This window comes from Eubalaena glacialis, chromosome 1, assembly GCF_028564815.1.
Source record: "Eubalaena glacialis isolate mEubGla1 chromosome 1, mEubGla1.1.hap2.+ XY, whole genome shotgun sequence".
NCBI lineage: Eukaryota > Metazoa > Chordata > Mammalia > Artiodactyla > Balaenidae > Eubalaena > Eubalaena glacialis.
This window is the reverse complement of record NC_083716.1, coordinates 65,664,520-65,687,403: the sequence shown is the minus strand read 5'-3', so window position 1 is coordinate 65,687,403 and position 22,884 is coordinate 65,664,520. Positions and strand designations below refer to the sequence as shown.

The 22,884-nt window shown below is 37.0% G+C and overlaps 1 protein-coding gene across 3 annotated transcripts in view; it reads left to right on the top strand.

The window, feature by feature from the left end:
* Positions 1-22,581, top strand: part of DDX50 (DExD-box helicase 50) — a 32,092-nt gene extending 9,511 nt beyond the window's left edge. For 2 of the 3 annotated variants that reach the window (XM_061197566.1, XM_061197582.1), the window contains 11 exons: positions 94-211; positions 316-501; positions 998-1,143; positions 4,747-4,896; positions 13,604-13,765; positions 15,205-15,324; positions 16,083-16,156; positions 16,380-16,539; positions 18,215-18,349; positions 19,446-19,490; positions 22,151-22,581. In XM_061197566.1, coding sequence (XP_061053549.1) covers positions 94-211; positions 316-501; positions 998-1,143; positions 4,747-4,896; positions 13,604-13,765; positions 15,205-15,324; positions 16,083-16,156; positions 16,380-16,539; positions 18,215-18,349; positions 19,446-19,490; positions 22,151-22,420 — 1,566 coding nt within the window. In that variant the 3' untranslated portion in view covers positions 22,421-22,581. Of the gene's footprint in view, positions 1-93; positions 212-315; positions 502-997; positions 1,144-4,746; positions 4,897-13,603; positions 13,766-15,204; positions 15,325-16,082; positions 16,157-16,379; positions 16,540-18,214; positions 18,350-19,445; positions 19,491-21,505; positions 21,889-22,150 lie in introns of those variants that run through there. The other variant, XM_061197574.1, reaches the window with a different exon arrangement.
* Positions 22,582-22,884: the final 303 nt, after the last annotated feature.

Genomic DNA, 22,884 nt, shown 5'->3' with positions numbered 1-22,884 from the left:
TAGTTTTAAATGCACCTTAAAAATTAGTCTTCTCAGTTTGAACTTAGAGATCTACAGAAACTTATCTTTTTGTTTTTTAAAACTTTTGCTCAGGTACTTGTTTTGGCTCCTACAAGGGAACTGGCAAACCAAGTAGCCAAAGACTTCAAAGATATAACCAGGAAGCTCAGTGTGGCGTGTTTTTATGGTGGAACATCATATCAAAGCCAAAGTGAGTAAATATGTATGATGGCAGCACAAAGATCTATTTGCTACTCAAATCTAAAATCTACATTTGAATTTTTACGTGTTATTGATATTTCTCTCCTCTCACAGTTAATCATATTCGAAATGGTATTGACATCTTGGTTGGGACCCCTGGTCGTATCAAAGATCATCTGCAGAGCGGCCGATTAGATCTTTCTAAACTGCGCCACGTTGTGCTGGATGAAGTGGATCAAATGTTAGATTTAGGTTTTGCTGAACAAGTTGAAGATATTATCCACGAATCCTACAAAACTGGTATATCCTAATTCAGAATAAGCACATTAGCAATTGTTTTCTTATCTAAAAGCTTATGAATTTTTTATTTTATGATTTTTTAATACATTGTCCCCAGTGTTCTAACAAAACTAAAGGTATTTGGTATCTGTTTTCTTCCTGAACAAGAAAGTACAATAGCATACTTTAACCATTTTCTTAGCTTTCTGTGCTTTCTTCCATGTATTATTTTACAGTAAGTAGTTTTACTAACGCATTTTACTGATTTCTTTGCTCATTGTTACTTCTTAAATTCTCATCTTCCTTCTAGGTTCAGTTTTCTTCATATTGATATTTTCCCCCAGTTTTGAAAGTTGAAAGCTTTGATGATTGCAGTAAAGTTTATATGTTCAAAACTCACCCCAAGTTTTGAATTTTTCATTATTTCTTTGAAGTTTGGGGGGATTTTTAAGAGCTGACTACATTGTGGGATATTAAGAAATTACGAAAGCATTTGAATTCTTTTTGTTTATTTAAGATTCTGAAGACAATCCTCAGACTTTACTTTTTTCTGCAACTTGCCCACAGTGGGTATACAAAGTTGCAAAAAAATACATGAAATCCAGATATGAACAGGTTGACCTTGTTGGGAAAATGACTCAAAAGGCCGCAACTACTGTGGAAGTAAGTAGCTTTCCAGTGTGATAGATTTTAGCTTTTAGTTGATATTTTGAAATTTGTTGAAGCTAAACTTATGTTTTGGGTACCAGTTCAGGCCAAATATCTCTTTTTTGCCCTTAGTCAATGAGATACCTATATATTTCTATAGTCTGAGACTCAGGAGCAGAATAAAATAAATAGGGGGAAGAAAGTTTGTGAACAAGCAAGTCCTAACAGGAGATATACAGGCATCCATAGAGACAGACTTAAAGTATGTAGAATGTGAAAAATGAAGTAATTCATTCCCAATTTGCTGGTGTTGGGATAATTTGTTAAAGCTTAGGTGGAAAAAAGATCCTCATTTCATACCGTATACCAAAAATATTCCCAAAGATTTAAAAAAATTAAGCCATAAAATAATTTACAGCAGATTGTAGGTCAACAGTTATTTGATTTGAGGAAAGGGAAGGCTTTTCTAAACATAAAGACAGAAGAAGGCACCATAAAGGAAAAGGTTTATAATTTTGACTCCATGAAAATTTAAACATATAGTATTTAAAAAAAAAAAAGAATTAAAGGTAGTATTTGCATTATTTTGACAGGTATGTACCATATATGTCACTTCTACATTTGACAGGTATACATATATATGTATGTAAATAAGAATAGTCTAGATGAACAAGAGTATAATCTATAAATACAATGTAATGGTTAAAAAGAATGAATTTGACTGATAAAAACCAGATTATAAAATGATAAGTACTGAATCTTACTGTTTTAAGAAATACACAAATAATCCTAAATGGATTCTTTAGGTATTTATGTACAAAGATAGGTGGGAAGGATAAACATCAAACTAATAATAATGATTACTTCTGGGAAAGAGGACTTTTATAGTAGGGATGATCAAAGGAAGCTTTGTATATTTTATAATGGCTGAAAGTTTTACATTAAGAACATAAAATGTATCAGTGAACAGAAGTTTATTAGTGGGACTTCCCTGGTAGTCCGGTGGGTAAGATTGTGCACTCCCAATGCAGGGGGCTTGGGTTCGATCCCTGGTCGGGGAACTAGATCCCGCATGCATGCAGCAACTAAGAGCCCGCATGCCGCAACGAAGATCCCGCATGCCGCAACTAAGACCTAGTGCAGCCAAAATAAATGAAAAAAAGAAAAGAAAAGAAAGAGAAAAGTTTATTAAGGACACTTTCAAACATGTACAAAAGTTGAATAGTACAAAGGATCTGATGTACCCATCACCAGGCTTTAACACTGATCTTTTCTATACCCCCATACATTCTTTAATCCCTACATTTGAAGCAGTCCAGTCATCATTTCATTTTCGTATAATTATATATATTTTTAAAAGAACAAGCGCTCTTTAAAAACGAACAAACAAAAACCCACAAAGTTACCATCATAGTAAAAAAAACCAATTTTTTAATATCTTTAAATATCTAGTGTTCACATTACCCTAGTTGTCTTTTTTTTGTAAATAGGTTGTTTGAATATGGATTCAAATACGATCCTTATATTGCTACTAATTTATATGTCTTAAGTCTTTTTGTATCCATGTGTTGAACATTTATTCACCATCTTTTTTTTTTAACTGAAATATAGTTGACGTACACTATTTTTGTTAGTTTCAGGTGTACTGCATAGTGATTTGATATTTGCATATATTGTGAAATGATCACCACAATAAGTCTAATAACCATCTGTTCCCGTACAAAGTTGTTGGAATATTTTTGACCGTATTCCTTATGCTGTATATTGCATCCCCGTGGCGTATTTTATAATTAGAAGTTTGTACCTGTCAATCCCCTTTACCTGTTTCAGGTCCCCGCCTCCCCCACCTGCACTTTGGCAACCACCATTTTGTACTCTGTATCTGTGTGTCTGTTTTCATTTTGTTTTGTTTTGTTTTTTAGGATTCCACATATAAGTGAGATCATACAGTATTTGTCTTTCTCTGTCTGGCTTACTTTCTAGATTCATCCATGTAGTCGAAAATGGCAAGGTTTCATTTTCTTATTGATGGCTGAGTAATATTCCATTGTATGTATACCCCACATCTTCTTTATCCATTCATCTGTTGAATCCTTTAAAATACAGGTTCCTCTGTCCCTTTTTTTCTTTGCAATTTTTTATTGAAAAGAACTGATCATTTGTCTTACAAGTTTCCCATAGTCTCAATTTTGCTGATTTGCAACGCTGTGGTGTTAGTTAACATGTTCCTCTGTTTTCATTTTCCTGTGAGTTGATGGTAGATTGTGAGGCTCGATCAGATTCAGGATCTTTTTTATTTTTATTTTTGAGAGGTGGGGAGGAAGAAGCAAGACTTTGACATACCTGGTACAAATGATTCTTAGTTTTCTTCTTTGTGCTTATCTCTGTTTTCCATGTGTTATGTAATTAATTGTTTTAAACAATGTTATTGAGATATAATATGTTAAAATGCACAGATTTAAAATGTTACAGTATATTTTTTCCCCAACATTTTGTCGTGAAGATTTCAAACACGCTGAAAAGTTGAGAGAATTTTACAGTGAACACGCATATACCCACCAGCTAGATTCTGCCATTAATATTTTGCTATATTTGCTTTATTGCATATCTACTCTACCCTATATCCATCTTATTTTTTTATTTATTTCAAATTGCAGAAATCAGTATAATTCCCCGTAAATATTTTAGTGTGCATATCTTTAGCTAGAGTTCAATATTTACAATTTTTTTATTGAAGTAAAGTTCACATAACTAAAATTAACCACTTTGAAGTGTACAATTCAGTGTCATTTAGTACATTCACAGTGTTATACAACCATTGCGTCTATCTACTTCCAAAACGCTTCATTACCCGAAAAGGAAATCCTGTAACTATTAAGCATTTACTCCCTATTCCCCCCTTCTCCTAGCCCCTGGCAACCATCAATCTGCTTTCTGTCTCGATGGATTTACCTCTTCTGGTTATTTCTTACAAATGTAATCATTACAACATGTGGCTTTTTTGTGTCGGGCTTCTTTGATGTAGCATAATGTTTGCAAGGTTCATCCACCTAATATTTACAATTTTTGAGATAAGATTTACATACAAAAGAATGCAAAATTTTAAGTGTACATTTGCTTCGTTTTGACAAATTCATACATGTGTGTAACCCAAACCCCTATCAAAACAAAGAATATTACCATGATCACAGAAAGTTCCCCTGTGCCCCTGCCCAGTCCCCGTTCAGAGACAACTACTGTTCTGCTTTTTTTCCATCATAGATTATAGATTAGTTTTGCCTGTTTTAGAGCTTCAGACAAATGGAATCATATTGTGTATACTCTTTTTCTGTAAGGCTTCATTCACCCAGCATATGTTTTGAGATTCATCCATATTGTTGCATAGATCAGTAGTTGGTTCCTTTTAATGACTGAACAGTATTCTACTGTATAAGTATACTACAATTTGCTTATCCTTTCACCTACTGATGGCTGTTTTCAGATGGGGTTGGGGAGAATCGTTGTCTTACTGTCTTCCAGGAAGGCCAATTCTTGAACAAACAGGAAAAAAAATGTGCTAGAGAAATCTTTTTCAATAATTTTAATGAAGCAGATATTTGATATTTTCTTTCTTCAAAGCATCTGGCCATCCAGTGCCATTGGTCTCAGAGGCCAGCAGTTATTGGAGATGTCCTTCAAGTCTACAGTGGGTCTGAAGGGAGGGCTATTATCTTCTGTGAGACCAAAAAGAATGTAACTGAAATGGCCATGAATCCACACATAAAACAGGTAAGTCTTTTTTCATGCTTTCTCTAATTGAGATTATAGGTATGAATCACTGAGCAAAAAAAAATCATGTCCTTTGTGGACTAGGTTTGATAGTCATTCTTGGAATTGAGTCTCATTCAGAAAGAATTTATAACCAGCCTCTCATTATCTGTTAAGTCAGGATAGAATTCTATCCGTTTTCATCAGAAGTTTTCTTAAAACTTTGCAAATGTGATCTTGAAAATACAAAGAGTGAAACAAAATGAGTTTCTGTGGGTAAGAGTGGGTAATATTTTGGAGTTGTGTATAAGAAGAATCGCAAATATTTATTGAATGAATGGATCAGAACACTAAATCTATGTGTTTTTTTTCTGTTAACTTTTTATAGTAGAAAATTTCAAACTTATACAAGATATGCACAGAAGTTGACAGTGTAATGATGTGTTCGTTTTCCAGCTGCAGCAATTATCTTATTTCATCCAAATGCCCACTCACTTCTTGCTCCTGAATTATCCTGATGCAAACCCTAGATAACATGTTATTATGCCCATAAATATTTGGGTACATATCTCTAAAGGAAAAGGATTATTATTGGATTTTTTAAAAAATAAATTTATTTATTTTTATTTTTAGCTGCACTGGATCTTCGTTGCTGCGCACAGGCTTTCTCTAGTTGCGTCGAGTGGGGGCTACTGTTCATTGTGGTGCGCAGGCTTCTCATTGCGGTGGCTTCTGTTGTTGTGGAGCACCGGCTCTAGGCACGCAGGTTTCAGTAGTTGCAGCACGCAGGCTCAGTAGTTGTGGCTCACGGGCTGTAGAGCGCAGGCTCAGTAGTTGTGGCGCACAGGCTTAGTTGCTCCGCGGTATGTGGGATCTTCCCGGACCAGGGCTCGAACCCACGTCCCCTGCACTGGCAGGCGGATTCTTAACCACTGCGCCACCAGGGAAGCCCTATTATTGTTTTTCTTAATTTATGTTTTTGGCTGCGCCACGTGGCGTGTGGGATCTTGGTTCCCCAACCAGGGTTCAAACCCGTGCCCCCTGTAGTGGAAGCGCAGGGTCTTAACCACTGGACTGCCAGGGAAGGCCAGGAAAGGGTTATTTTTTTAAAAACTCACAATACGGGCTTCCCTGGTGGCGCAATGGTTGGAAACCTGCCTGCCAGTGCAGGGTACAAGGGTTCAAGCCCTGGTCCAGGAAGATCCCACATGCTGCGGAGCAACTAAGCCCGTGCGCCACAGCTGCTGAGCCTGCGCTCTAGAGTCCGCGAGCCACAGCTGCTGGGCCCACGTGCCACAGCTACTGAGGCCCGTGCATCTAGAGCCAGTGCTCCACAACGGGAGAGGCCACTGCAGTGAGAGGCCCGCGCACCACAGCAAAGAGTAGCCCCGCTCGCCGCAACTAGAGAAAGCCTGTGCACAGCAACAAAGACCCAATGCAACCAAAAGTGAATAATAAATAAATAAACAAACAAACAAAAAACACAGTACTGTTATGACATCTAAAAAATTAATAGTAATATCTTCAAATATAAATTAGTCTTCAGATTCTCAGTTGCCTCATACATGCTCTGTTTTCTCTTCTGTAGATTGTTTTTTGGAACCTGGATCCAAATAAGAGTCTTATGTTGTGTGATTTCATTAAGTCTCTTCAATATATGGATTCTTCCATCTGTTTTTTTCTTGTAGTTCTTTTTATTATTGTTTAAGAAACCAAGTTTTCATAGTCTAGAGTATTGCTTCCCTGTGATATAATTTAACATGCTCTTCTGTTTTCTGTAAAAACAGTTTTATTTTCCTATAAATTTAGGTTGGTTTGTTTGTGGCAAAATTATTTCATAGGCAGTGGTGCACTTCCATCACGAGGTATATAATGTGTAGTTCTTTATCTTTTTGTGATGTTAACATTCACTGATAATAACACCATTGGTCCTTGTGTCAATGTCTCTCCAGTTTTTTTTGTTGTCTGTCACTTGTTGTCTAGAAGATTCCCAAGGAAGGGCTCATGGAAACAATATTCACTATAGATAATAGCTTGTTTGTAACTTTATACCTTAAAAATCATTTTGGATGGATATAACATTCTTGGTTCACATTTTCTTTCCTTCAGTATCTTAAATATGTTTTTCCATTGGAATAAAACATACTATAATAAAAAGTCTGATGCCAGTCTGATTTTTTTTTCCCCTTATAAGCGATTCAGTTTTTTGCCTGAATACAAAAGCTTTTTTCCTTTTTCTTTAAAAATCAGTAGTTTTACTAGAATATATTTTGGTGGTGTTCTTCTGAGTACACAGTGTACACAATTTGTAGTTTCAAATATATGTATTTTTTAATTTCAGCAAAATTTTCTTGAATCCTAATTTATTGGTATTTGGTTTGTCTGATTGCTTTGGTTTTTTTCTTTAGGGACTCTTGTTATATGTATGTTGGCTCTTTTTTCCTCTATCCTTTGTCTCTTTATCTCAAATCTTTTTTATCTTTTTCTTTATTTCAATTTTCAAAATTTCAAAATTAAGGCATCATCTGTTGTGTTTAATCAGTCTTGTATTTCTTCCAATAGGGTCTTCATTTATGAAAAGTCTTTGTCCTTTGTTTCTACTTCTTTTTTTTTTTTTTTTAATAAATTTACTTATTTATTTTTGGCTGCGTTGGGTCTTTGTTGCTTCGTGCGGGCTTTCTCTAGTTGTGGCGAGCAAGGGGTACTCTTCGTTGCAGTGCGCAGATTGCAGTGTCTTCTCTTGTTGTGGAGCATGGGCTCTAGGCGCACGGGCTTCAGCTGTTGTGGCTCGCGGACTCTAGAGCACAGGCTCAGTAGTTGTGGCACATGGGCTTATTTGCTCCACGGCATGTGGGATCTTCCCGGACCAGGGCTCGAACCCGTGTCCCCTGCATTGGCAGGCGGACCCCCAACCACTGCACTACCAGGGAAGCCCTGCCTCTCTTATTTTTGATAGTGTTTAAGATACAGTCTACAAATTATATCTCAATAAAGCTGTTAGAAGAAAAAAAAGGTCTCCCACTTTCTGAGCTCTGGTTGATTTTCCCCTCACTTTTATCTGGGTCATCTCTTTCCTTTGCTTCTGGGATCCCTGGCATCCTCAGTTTGGATTCTAGGTCCAATAATTTCTCCTCAATGTGGGGGCACTTTGTCCTGGCAAGGGATCATTGGTTTGTTCGTTTTGAAAGTTAATGTGGGCCCAGGATGTTCCAGCCTCTTTCACACCTTACCTCTGTCTCCTCACAGTTACCCTTGAATGTGCAGAAATTCTCCCAGTTTCAGCTGACTTTCTCAAATTGGCCCATTATACTTTCCAGGGAGTATCTGTTCTTAGGACTAGCAAGTCCTCCCCTCCCCCCCACCCCTAATACATACAGGTTTTGTCCCTACCTGCTCATATTTTGGAAACCATGAAAATACCTTGTCACTAAGTTTTGTCATAGATCTTTGTGGATTTTTTATTTTGTCATCTTAGTTGCCCTGTTTTATTTATTTATTTATTTTTATTTTTGGCCGGGTTGGGTCTTTGTTGCTGCTGCACGTGGGCTTTCTCTAGTTGTGGCGAGCGGGGGCTACTCTTCATTGCGGTGCACAGGCTTCTCATTGCAGTGGCTTCTCTTGTTGCAGACCACGGGCTCTGGGCACACGGGCTTCCGTAGTTGTGGCATGTGGGCTCAGTAGTTGTGGCTTGTGGGCTCTAGAGCGCAGGCTCAGTAGTCGTGGCTCACGGGCTTAGTTGCTCTGTGGCATGTGGGATTTTCCCGGACCAGGGCTCCAACCGTGTCCCCTGCCTTGGCAGGCGGATTCTTAACAATTGCGCCACCAGGGAAGTCCCGCCCTATTTGTTTTTATGTGAGAACTGGACATTCAAAGACAATGCAGCCACCATCTTCTCCAGTGTCATTTTAACTAATTGTGTAACTTTAGCTTTGTATCCAGTAAAAACAAAGACTCTAAATAGTGAAAGAATGTTGAAGAGTAGTTAATTTACCTTTCCTTTCTTTGCTTTAGAACACTCAGCAGCAGCTGTCTTGCAGAGCTATTGTTTTTTTCTTTTGTTTGTTTGTTTTTATAAATTTATTCATTTATTTAATTTTTGGCTACATTGGGTCTTCGCTGCTGCACGTGGGTTTTCTCTAGTTGCTGAGAGCGGGGCTACTCTTCGTTGCGGTGTGCGGGCTTCTAATTGCGGTGGCTTCTCTTGTTGCGGAGCACGGGCTCTAGGCGCGTGAGCTTCAGTAGTTGTGGCACACGGGCTTCAGTAGTTGTGGCACACGGGCTTCAGTAGTTGTGGCTTGTGGGCTCTAGAGCACAGGCTGAGTAGTTGTGGCGCGAGGGCTTAGTTGCTCCGTGGCATGTGGGATCTTCCTGGACCAGGGCTCGAACCTGTGTCCCTTGCATTGGCAGGTGGATTCTTAACCACTGCACCACCAGGGAGGTCCCTTACTTGTACTTTAAATATTGGCGTTCCTCACAGTTCTAACCTCTGTAATTGTTTCTTCTCACTTAACATATTCTTTCTGAGCATAGTGATTATTTGCACTTTGGAGTCTGACAGATCAAGATTTCTTTTTCTTTTAACTTTTTTTTTTTAATATTTATCTATTTATTTGGCTGCACCGGGTCTTACTTGTGGCACGCAGGATCTTTTTTAGTTGTAGCATGTGAACTCTTAGTTGCGGCATGCGGGATCTAGTTCCCCGACCAGGGATTGAACCCGAGACCCCTGCATTGGGAGCGCAGAGTCTTAGCCGCTGGACCACCGGGGAAGTTCCCAGATCTGGATTTAAATCCCAGTTGTGTTACTTACTAGCTGTATAACCTTGGGCAAATAACTTCCTATTTCAGTGCCCATGTTTTCTTTTTGAAAAGTGGCATTAGGGACTTCCCTGGTGGTCCAGTGGTAAAGAATTCGCCTTCCAGTGCAGGGGACACAGGTTCCATCCTTGGTCAGGGAACTAAGATCACACATGCTGCGGGGCAGCTAAGCCCGCGCACCTCAATTACTGAGCTCGCATGCCTCAACTAGAGAGCCCGCACACTGGAAACTACAGAGCCCACGCGCTCTGGAACCCACGTGCCACAACTAGAGAAGAGAAAAACCTGCATGCCACAACTAGAGAGAAGCCCGTGTGCCGCAACGAAAGATCCCGCATGCTTCAACGGAGATCCCGCCTGCTGTAACTAAGACCCGACACAGCCATAAATAAATAAATAAATAAATGAATGAATAAATCTTTTTTAAAAAGTGGTATTAAAAATTTTTTTTATACTTTTAAGACTTAAATAAAATCATTTAAAGTATTTAGTATAGTGCTTTTATGGTAAGCAGTCAATAAGTGTAGAAATATAGAAGTATAGAGATGTGTATAGATAAATATATCTAATCACTCCTGTGGTTCCAGTCATTGTGTATATGCTGATGATGTCCAAATCTTTTTCCAGGTTAGCTCTGTCTCCAGAATCTAGACTTGTGTTTATCATACTGGCCACAGACACCCCAACCCACTGTGTACCTAAAATTGAGTTCATTCTCTTTTATACACTTATACCCACTCTGTCTCCAGCATTCCCTGTTGTTGAATGATACCCATAGTTCGAGCCAGAAATCTACATATCACCCTTGACTTCTCTTCCTTCCTTTTGCCATCCAGGTAACTGCAAAGTATTTTAGATTCTATTTCCTATGGTTTAAAATGGTCCATTTCTTCCCTACTTCTGTTGCAGGAGCTCAAAATCTGGGAGTCATATATATGGTTCTTTCCCTTATACCTCATTTCCACTCCCTTCACCAAGTCCTCCCAATTTCATATACTAATATTTATTTTTTTCTTTTTTCTTTTTTTTGGCTGCGTTGGGTCTTTGTTGCTGTGCACAGGCTTTCTCTAGTTGCGGCGAGCAGGGGCTACTCTTTGTGGTGGTGTGCGGCCTTCTCATTGCGGTGGCTTCTCTTGTTGTGGAGCATGGGTTCTAGGCACGCAGGCTTCAGTAGTTACGGCACATGGGCTCAGTAGTTGTGGCGCATGGGCTCTAGGGCGCGTGGGCTTCAGAAGTTGTGGTGCACGGGCTTAGTTGCTCTGCGGCATGTGGGATCTTCCTGGACTAAGGATCGAACCTGTGTCCCCTGCATTGGCAGGTGGATTCTTAACCACTGCGCCACCAGGGAAGTCCCTGCTAATAGTTCTTGAATTCATTTACTGCCTAGCCCCTACTTACCTTTCCAGCCTCATCTTATCACACTTTCCCCTTATTTTTGCACTCTCACCATACCTGCTATGTTTCCTGTCACCACAGTGCTCTTGAACTTGTAATCTGTCTTGCCTAGCAGCTCCCATCCTTCAGATATCAGTCCAGAGTACTTTTCTGTAAATTCTTCCTTGCCCCAAACTAGGTCAGGTTGTCCTCTTCTAAACGCCCTTTGCCTCTTAGACCCATGCATCTTGAGTTACACTTGTTGGCTAAATTTATTTGTGTGCCTAATTACTTGATTAATGTCCATTTCCTCGACCGGAATATCAAGACGATGAGGATAGAGAAAGTTTTAATTTTTGTTAGCCATTTTATCCCTAGTACCTGATGTGTAGATTACCACATATTTGTTAAATGAATAAATGGTCATTGCCACTGCCTCCATGAGGCCACTGATATCTCTCCTGAATTTCTACAACAGTCTGCTATCTGAGTCTCCCTAGCTTTTGCCTTGCCCTTGTCTAATATATTCTATACATTGTAGCCAGAATATTCCTTCTAGAATACAAATATGTTCATGAAAATTTTCTGCTTACAATCATTTAATTGTTCCATATTGTCCTCAGGATAAAATTCATATTCCTTTTCAGTCTCATCTCTCACCACTTCTCCTTTTAACTCTGTGCTTCAGCAATACTCAAATATTTGTAGTTCCCCAAAAACATTAATTATGTGTGATATTTCTTCTTCCTGGAACTCCCTAACCTCCTCCTTTTTTTTTTCTTTTTTCTTTTTTTTTTTAACCTGACTACTAGTTCCTTATTATCTGTCAGGTCTCAGCTTCAGTGCTGCTTTCCCTTCAAACTAGATTGAGTTAGGTTCCCCTCTTAGGTATTTCTATAGCACCCTTCACCTTCTTATAGCACATATCATACTGTATTGAAAATACTTGTCAACTTGTCTGCCCCAGGGTCGTTTCTTTATGATTGTTCCAGAACCTGGCATAGTACCTGGAGCATAGCAAGCGCTCAGTGAATTCACTCATGAATGCGTTATGCTTAGATGCTGCAGTTTAGATACTGTTGGGGTTAAATCATTGTTAGGAACTTTTAACTTTTCATAGTGGCTAAGAATACTAGGAAATTTATTTGTAATACTAGGAAATTATTTGCAGCATACATGGAAGGTCAACCCAGTATAAATGGTTCAACTTCACTGAAAATTACAGAAATGTAAATTAGAACAACATTGGGAAATCATTTTTGCCTATTAGATTTACAAGGATTATAATGCTTCATAGTATACAGGTGGGCGATATATATATATTTTATATGTATATATATATATTTTATATATATATGGGGGTAAGATGAAATAAACACTCATAGAATGTTGAAGAGTAAATGGGCACAATTCCTTTTTAAATTGAAGTATAGTTGATTTATAATATTGTGTTAATTTCTGCTGTACAGCAAAGTGACTCAGTTATACATGTATATATGTTCTTTTTTATATTCTTTTCCATTTTGGTTTATCCCAGGACATTGAATATAGTTCCCTGTGCTATACAGTAGGACCTTTTTGTCCATCCATTCTATATGAAATAGTTTGCATCTACTAACCCCAACCTCCCAATCCATCCCTCCCGCATCCCCCCTTCCCCTTGGCAACCACAAGTCTGTTCTTTATGTCTGTGAGTCTGGTTTTTGTTTGTTTGTTTACAGCTTCTCTTTATAATACAGTTTTAATTTAATAGCAATAGCTATTAAAATGTTAAATGTTTATAATTTTTGACCCAGAAATTCAACTTCTAGATATGTAACCTACTGAAATATACTAAGGGGTCTGCAGTTGTAAACACAAGGTTATTCGTTGTAGCATTGTTTCTGAAGATGAAAGTTTGGATCCTACCCAAATCAGTAGGGTACTGCTAAAATAAATGATACTGGGAACTCCCTGGCGGTCCAATGGTTAGGACTTGGCGCTTTCACTGCCAAGGCCCAGGTTCAATCCCTGGTCGGGGAACTAAGATCCTGCAAGCTGTGTGGCGTGGCCAAAAAAAAGATAACTGCAGCCATATGAAGAAATCATGTATAGTTTTAAAAAATTAAGTAGATGTATATCTATAGATGTAGAAGAATGGCTAAGATATAAAAAATTTATAAAGCAGGTTGTAAAACTACATATATAGTAAAATCCCATTTTTATAGGTGAATACATAAAATTATATGCTAGGATTTGTGAAGGGCCTGTGTGTGTGTATGTATTTAAAAAATAATATGCAGAGGAATATTCACCAAACTGTTAGCAGTTAATTATTAGGAGGCTGATATTAAGGGAAGCTTTTGCATTTTATGTTAAATGTTTTTCTGTAATGTTTGATTTTTTAAAAACAATAAGCATGTATTTTTATAATTATCAGAAGGTAAGATTTAAAAACAACAGCAACAAAAAAGAGCACAGACTGTATGGTGTTTGGTGCTATGAATTGCAAGTATGTGCTATACACTTACTTTTCCTTTTTTTTTTTTTCAAATAGAATGCCCAGTGTTTACATGGCGATATCGCACAGTCACAAAGAGAAATTACACTGAAAGGCTTCAGAGAGGGTAGTTTTAAAGTTTTGGTGGCAACCAATGTGGCTGCCCGCGGTTTGGACATTCCTGAGGTTGACCTGGTGATTCAGAGTTCACCTCCACAGGTAGGAAATGAGATTATTTCCCCCCAGTTTTATTGAAAAATAATTGACATACATCCCTGTATAAGTTTAAGCCATACAGCACGATGGTTTGATTTACATATGTTGTGAATTGATTGCCACAATAGCTTCAGCTAATATCCATCTTGTCATGTAGGTATAAAAGAAGAAAAGAAAAAAGTAAAAAAAAGTGTTCTCTCTTTGTGAGGAGAACTCTTGCGCTTTGCTCTCTTCACAACTTTCCTATACTATATCATATAGCAGTGTTAGCTATAGTCATCATGTTGTACATTACACCCATAGTACTTATTGTTTAACTGGAAGTTTGTATCTTTTGACCACCTTCCTTCATTTCTCCCTCTCCCCACCCTCTGCTTCTGGTAACCACAAGTCTGATCTCTGTTTCTATGAGTTTAGTTTTTTGTTTGTTGTTGTTGGGTTTTTTTCAGATTCCGTATATAAGTGAGATCATACAGTATTTGTCTTTCTCTGATTTATTTCACTTAGCATAATGCCTTCAACGTCTAGCCATGTTGTCACAAATGGTAGGATTTCCTCTTTTTTTATGGCTGAGTAATATTCCATATGTATATGGTATATATATACATATATATACCATAACTTTTTTATTCATTCATCTGTTGATGGACACTTAGGTTGTTTCCAGGTTGTTTCCATGTCTTAACTATTGTAAATAATGCTGCTGTGAACATGGGGGTGCAGATATCTTTTTGAATTAGTGTTTTTGTTTCTTTTGGATATATACGCAGAAGTGGAATTGCTGGATCATGTGGTAGTTCTATTTTTAATTTTTTGAGGATCCTCCATACTGTTTTCCATAGTGACTGTACCAATTTACAATCCCACCAGCAGTGCACAAAGTTATCTTTTCTCCACTTCCACAACAGCATTTGTTATCTTTTGTCTTCTTGATGATGACCATTCTAACAGGAATACCGTGATACCTCATTGTGTTTTTAATTTTCAAGGAAATGAGATTTGATTTTGAGAAAATAAGAGCAGCTATATAAATTGCTGTTTTATTTTTAAGACGTTGCTTATATATGAAAAATATGTTATCTTTTCTTGCTCTTAGCCATTTTTTGTTAGTGTGATGTTAAATTGATCAGAATCTGGTGCCTTTGCAAATGATTAACCTCTTTATTTGGATTTGAGGCATGGAATCATGCAAGGGAATTATAAAAAGTTGCCATGTAAAGAACCCTGGGATGGAGTGGATAAAAAGGTTTTAAATCCTATCCCCTTTTTTGCAGAATTCAAGCATAAAAATTCTTTGGGATGTTGAAGAGAGCAACAGGATTGAAATAAAAATGTTATCATTGATAGTAGTAGTTTTGTTATTTTTCTTATTATTATTTGGATGCTGGAATGACTGTTTAATTTGCCAGATTTTTAAGAAGAGTTACCTCTTTTATTTTTAGGATGTTGAGTCCTATATTCATCGCTCTGGACGCACAGGTAGAGCTGGCCGGACAGGGATTTGCATATGTTTTTATCAACCAAGAGAAAGAGGTCAACTAAGATATGTGGAACAAAAAGCAGTAAGTAGAGTTAAATTATTTCAGGCTTATTATCTGAATGGTGCCTTAGAAAAGGGATCTTTTTGTATTTGTTCTCACAATTAGATCTTTATAACTTTTCTCAGTTTAAGCTGCATTTGGATGTGAAGCATGTGGAGAGCCAAATTTATATTAGCTGCAAGACTTTGTTTTAATACAGCTTTTATTGTGAAGACAGAAGAGCTGACTTTCTCATTTTTCCCTTGAACTTCTCCCTTGATACTAAAATCAGAAGTGCATTGTGATTTCAGTACCTCTTAGTCCAGTATTGTAAACGGATGATTGTGACATTGTCTTGGTGTAATAGTTAAGATTATATCGAGTAATGGTACACTAACCAGTTTCTATAAGAAATTACACATTTTTTGTGGTCTGGAGTTTTTGTGGTATTTCACATTTTTCCTATTTTTATGATGTGTGTTTTCATACACTATTTCATATACTTTGTAAAATGAGGATAATAAGAAAAAAGTTAATTGATATAAACAGCATCCTTTTCTTTCTTTAAATCAGCTTTATTTTGCAACTGAAATTCCGTGATTGTAGCTAAGAGACAATTAAAAAAAATTTTTTTTTTCTCTTTCTAGAATTTGTAATTGATGATTTATTAGAAAATCTTTTGATCTGCTAGGGCTTGGAAATCTTTAAGTCCAAGAAATGGAAATTCAACAAACTAGATTAATTTAGGAATTAATTGTAAAGACTTCCATTTTTCTTTAATGTAATTCTTTCATTTTCAGGGAATTACTTTTAAACGTGTAGGTGTTCCTTCTACAATGGATTTAGTTAAATCTAAAAGCATGGATGCCATCAGGTATGCTTTCTGACCTTGCTGAATGATTTTTTTCTTTTGTATTAGGCTATACATCTTTAAGCTCTCCTAGTTCACATATCAGAAAATTTAATCACCAGTTTTACCAGCAGACATTTAATTATATTAAAATATGAAAACGTTTCTCTCTTTTCCCATTCATTCTCTTATCTTTAATTTTTCCCCTTTGTCTTGACCAAGAAAATTTACTATTTTTAAACCATAGGTCTCTGGCTTCCGTTTCTTATGCTGCTGTTGATTTTTTCCGACCATCAGCTCAGAGACTGATAGAAGAGAAAGGGGCAGTGGATGCATTGGCTGCAGCATTAGCCCACATCTCTGGCGCATCAAGTTTTGAACCACGTTCTTTGATCACCTCTGATAAGGTAGAAATCTGTGAGAAAATTGCATGTGGTTGAGAAGGATTAAAATTGAACCATAGATATCTCTCTATCTGGAGGGAAATATAGGACATCTTCACTTTGCACAGTACTTTGTCAACCGAAACTTGCATACCAGAACCTGTTCCTCATTTTGTTTGCCATGGAGCCATGCAAATCGAGAAGTAGACTCTGTGCAGCTAACACACCATGCAAAGTAAGGATTGCTTGTATATGTGGAGGGTGTCTGTGTGTGTGTGTGTGTGTGTGTGTGTGTGTGTGTGTAAAACACCATCTGACCTGTCCCCCCTGCCGAGTCAGTATCAGATGTCAAAACAAACCATACCCAGAGCCATATATTCCCATTATAAAGGTATGTTTTGCTCTCTGTAAGTAGTAAGTAATCTGTGGGGTGATACTTTAGCACTGAGCAAATACCCTATTCCTAATAACCCACCAGATACTTCTCAAGAAAACATTTAAACCATACTTCTTAAGCAAATATGAAGATAGACTTTTAAAGCTAAGAAGTATGTGAGAGGTAATTTAATCCCAACTTTTATCTAATAAAAGAATCCCTCTTTGGCAGACGGGTCATCTGTCCTCTGATTAAATATCTTAGCAACAGGGTGTTAGTGGTTTGATATTTCTTTTATGGGTTAAACCAAAATCCACAGTCTTTACCATGAATGTCCTGTAGGGTCTTCCCTTGCTACCTCTTTGGCCTCATCTCCTATCACTCTCCCCTTGCTTGTTTTCAGCTACCCTAACCTACTTGCTGATACTCAAACATAAACTTAATCCTACAAAAGGCCTTTACACTTATTTGTGCTGTTTTGAACGTTCTTTCCTTTTAATAACCTTGGCTCTCTCCTTCATTTCATTCAGGTTTCTACTCAGATACCACCGTATCAGAGAAGTCTTTCCTCATCATACTGTCTAAAATAGCTTACCCCTCCCTTTACTCTCTATTTTCATTTTCTTCCCCTGCTTTATTTTTTTTTCATGATTCTTATTGCTATCTGACGTTATATTTATTTCCTTATTTGTTTACTGTCTCCTTTCCCACCATTATCCACTGCCGCCACGCCAACCCCCTGCCCCACACACACTAGAATGTAACCTCCATGAGACAAAGGACTATTTACTGCTGAATCTCTAGCACCTAGAGCATCTCTGGCACATACATAGGGGGCACTCAAATATTTGTTAGATGACTGCCTCCCTATATCTTCTTCATGTTGATCCTTTTCTTGTCCAGTGAAGTTCTACGAAACAAATAATTTTTGCTTATGTAATAATCCTTCAGAAGTTTAAAGAGGTTTATGTCCTCTTGTTTTTCCACTCAAAGCTAACTTTGATTTCTTCAGCATTTCCTTAATTCTCCACTACCTTATCTTTTCTCTGATGCTTTAGTTTGTTTAATTTCTTCTTAAAGCATGATGGTTAGAATTAAATGTGGTCTTTACAGCGATGTATAGAAGAATGGTACTTTCAGTTATCTATAAACATTAGTCTTCTATTAATATAGTTTCAAAGAAGTTATTTTTTTAGCAGTCATGTTATACTGTTGGCTCATACGAAGTGCATGGTTAAGTCAAAAAGGGCTGTCAAGTTAGAATGTCACTGTCCTGCTGCTGCTGCTTTTTTCCCAAACATAATGTGACTTTTATTCCTTAAGGGGTTTGTGACCATGACTCTGGAAAGCCCAGAAGAAATACAGGATGTTAGCTGTGCTTGGAAAGAACTTAACAGAAAGCTGAGTAGTAATGCTGTGTCCCAAATTACCAGAATGTGCCTCCTAAAAGGAAATATGGTAGGCTTTTCTAGACAACTGCCGTACACGATTATAAAGACTAGCAGATTCTTTCTTTTTTTGAAGCCTAATGGGATGTTCTCCATGTGTTAGTATGTTTCCACTTGTAAATTTGGGGAGTTACTTAAGTAACCCATTCCTCTAGAAAGCTGTAAAGTCATTCTGCTTAATTTGACTAATATCCGGGTTTTCTAAGTTTCTGCCTTTGTATACATATTACATGTGGTTGTGTGTGTTTATTTTCTAAGATTAAGTAACTTATAATTGCAACAGCTAAACAGCTCTATTTTTTGGAGAATACACAATATTGGTTTTTAAGTGGCCTGCTATTGATTGTTAATGAGGATAATAAAGTGAATTAAGTATTTTCATACAATTATGAAATAGCAAAGTTAAGACCATCTGTAATATAAGTGACTGATTTCTTCTAATGGTTTTGAGAAAAGATGTCATATTTATTCATCTCACTTGACAACATAGGTTCATTCTAGTCTATAATTTATTAGCTCATTTATTGGAAATAGTTATCTTTCTCAAATTTAATATTACTTACCTTCAAAAAAGATCTGTGGCAAGTATGAGACAAATATGTACATTCAGAAAAAATGTGGAGGGGAAGGAAAATATACCAAGGTCCTTAGGGCAAAGCTATACTTGAATATTAAATTAACTTCCAACTTATCAGCAACCAAAACCAGAGAGGAAGCATCTTAGGTTACTTCATTCTCGGTATCTGATAAACATTTCAGCTCTTTACGAGAGAAAGTTTCTGGCACTAAATTTTTAAAGGAATTTATTAGACGGGTCATTTTACAAGGGACATGGAACATTATAGTGTCTACAAAAACTTTTCTAGAGAATACTGTAGATTCTCAGTAGTAGTCAGTTCTTATTAGATACTGGTCTACTTTTAGATTTAGGAAGTACGATTAGCAGCCATTCTGTGTCATGCATTATTATATATTAGCTGGTTTAATCCTATAGGCAATCATGGGACAAGCTTAATCTTTTCTTAGCTAATATAAGATTACAAGCAGATATTTTAAAAAATCAACTCATATGCATCTAAATAAAAATGTTTTCATTTTGCTTTTAGGGTGTTTGCTTTGATGTTCCCACAACTGAGTCAGAAAGGTTACAGGTATTTAAAAAAAATTTTTTTTTTAATAAATTATTTATTTTATTTTTGGCTGCATTGGGTCTTTTTTTTTTTTTTTTTAATTTATTTTTGGCTGTGTTAGGTCCTCGTTGCTGCACGCGGGCTTTCTCTAGTTGCGGCGAGCAGGGGCTACTCTTTGTTGCAGTGCGCGGGCTTCTCACTGTGGTGGCTCCTCTTCTTGCAGAGCACGGGCTCTAGGTGTGCAGGCCTCAGTAGTTGTGGCTCGAGGGCTCGAGAGCGCAGGCTCGGTAGTTGTGGCGCACAGCCTAGTTGCTCCGCGGCATGTGGGATCTTCCCGGACCAGGGCTCGAACCCTTGTCCCCTGCATTGGCAGGCGGATGCTTAACCAGTGCGCCACCAGGGAAGCCTGGTATTTAAAAACTTTTATCTGTTAAATAGTTGAGTATGTTTCTCTAAAAGATAGGGGTTAAAAATAACATAGTCATAATATCATTATGATATTGATTTAGGCTAAATGCTTAAATCAGTTAACAATTCCTTAATAAAATAATAATAAATAATAAATATCCAGTCTGTATCATAACTTAAAACATTTAAAAATTATGAATAATTTCAAACGTGAAAAAATAGAATTGCATACTGAATCCTCATGTACCCATCACCCAGCTTCCGCAGTTACCAACTCATGGCCAATTGTGTTTCATGTCTACTTCCATCCACTTCCCCACTCTCTCCTGTATTCTTTTGAAACAAATTCTAGGAAGTCTATCATTTCAACCATAAATATTTCTATATACCTAAAATACTAAAAACACTTTCAAAAAACACAATCGTAATACCATAACTAAACCCCCCAAAATAATAGTTCCTCAATATTATCCAATTTTCTGTTTAAATTTTCCCTCTGTCTCCTACATATTTTTAAATATAAGAAGGTCCATAAGGTTCATACATTGTAATTTGATGTTTGTCTCGTTTACTTTATAGGTTCTCCTTCCTTTCTCTCTTTCTTTAAAAAAATTTCCCTTGTATTTTATCTGTTGAAGAATGAGATTGTCCACTAGATTCCTACACTGTGGAATTTGTCTATTACATCCCTGTGCATATTTATATACATATTTTGAAACAAAAATGGGATTATTTGGTTTTTAAAGTATTTTTGCAAATTCAGAATATATTGTAAACACATTTCTTTGTCAACTGTACAGTTACTTGTTTTTATTGGCTCCCTGGCATTTGGCCACCTGGGTGGCCAACTGAATCAATGTCCTATTTTCTGACATTTAGATTATTTCTAATACTAATATTCTGTTATCAACAGGTAAGCCTTAAATGTTGGCATTTAAGGTCAGCCTTAAATGTTGGCATAGCTAACTCTTTATACATTGCCATGTTTGTCTCTTTAAGATGAACTTCTTAAGATGTCTGCTTGGCCAAAAGGTGTGTGTATTTTTAAGGCTTTGGTCATATATTGCCACCGGTGGTGTGTGTGGCTGTTTGTCTCTGCTCACTCTTACCTGTAAGGTATTTTAATATTAACTTGCCTTGGCAACTCATGATCACAATGAAAAACAGTTAATGTAGCAGGATATGACATACCGATGTTCTTATGAGCTGCAATGATTTTTATATCTTGAGTTGTTTACCCCGATACCAAATTGTTTCCAATGGCTACATTTTTTAGTCCCTGGCTGGTGTTGACAGATTTTTAATCTCAGCTCACACTCCTTGCTTCTGTCAATATATCTGCTGAAAGCAATGTACTACTTATTAGTGACTTATTCGTTTTGTGCTGAGAAGCCGGTGCTCTCTTTTAGAATGTATAAACTGAGTAGGAATTTAGAGTCCCAAAATCAGCCTGAAAATTTCTCCTGAGACTAAAACTTAGCTTTTAGAAACTTTTTTTTTGGGGGGGGTGGGGGCATTGGGGAGGGGAACCAAGCTTTGTATTGTTATGTTAAATTTGAGATTTAAATTTTACCAGGATCGATTTTTTTCATTTTTAATGACATTTATTTTCTTTCTAATTTTACAAGCAGTACACGTTTATCGCAGACAACTAGAAACACATGAAAGCATAAAGTAAAAAATAACAAGCACTCGTAATCCTCACGCCCCAGAGATAACCACTATTAGCATTTTGAAGCATTTCCTCCCATTGTCTGCATTTTTTAAAAAATTGAAGTATAATTGACCTACAAAACTGTGTTAGTTCCAGGTACGCAATAGAGTGATTCAACATTTCTATATATTACAAAATGATCGGTATGATAAGTCTAGTTACTGTCACTGTTCAAAGATACTACAATATAATTGACTATGTTCCCCATGCTGTACATTTCATCCTTGTGATTCATTTATTTTGTAACTGGAAGTTTGTACCTCTTGATCTCTCTTACGTGTTTCACTCATCCCCCCACCTCCCTCTCCTCTGGCAGCCACCTGTTTGTTCTCTGTATCTGAGTCTGTTTCTGTTTTGTTTGCTCGTAAAACTTAGAAACTTTAGTGAATGAGCTTTGAATATGTTTTTGTTTTCTGGTCTTCAGTTTTGTTCTAGATACTTTGAACTTAATGGCTAGATGGCCTTTAGCTAATGGATATGAAAAGAGTCTCCTGTATTCACGTGTTTGCTTATGGTTTCTATTTTGCATTTATATTAATCCTGTAAATTATCCCAACAGGCAGAGTGGCATGATTCAGACTGGGTACTCTCAGTGCCAGCCAAGTTGCCTGAAATTGAAGAATATTATGATGGAAACACATCTTCTAATTCCAGACAGAGGAGTGGCTGGTCAAGTGGCCGGTCAGGTGGTCGACCTGGTGGCCGGTCAGGTAGACAGAGTCGACAGGGGAGTCGGTCAGGAAGTCGACAAGATGGTAGAAGACGAAGTGGGAACAGAAATCGATCAAGAAGCGGGGGCCACAAACGGAGTTTTGACTGGGATAGTTAATCTACCATTGTGAGCTTGCCTGTTTCTGCCTAATCATGTACATTATCCACCAAAAATTAGGTCATCATAGTTGAGGTCTGTGTCTGCTTTTGGCAAAGAAGTTGGTTGTATTTTTTTAAAAAGTATTTCACAAGAATGGTTGTAAACAAATCTACTTATCCAGTTATACCTTTGAATAAAAAAACCTCCTTTTATTGTCTCTTTTCACTGTGCGTTAAGAATTTTCTCAATGTAATCTTTTAAAATTTCTTCTAAAATGTGGCAGTTAAGTCAATCTTAAGGTTACTTGCATTTTACAAAATGTGGTGTGTCTGTATTCAGATCACTCCTTCCGTAGGATATATGGTAGAAAATAAGAAATCCCTTCTACATTAAAGGGCTGTATAGACTGGTGACATGATTGGTTAGATGTAACATTTTAAATTTTAGATAAAGTTAATTAAAAGGTGTGCAAGCAGTGCATA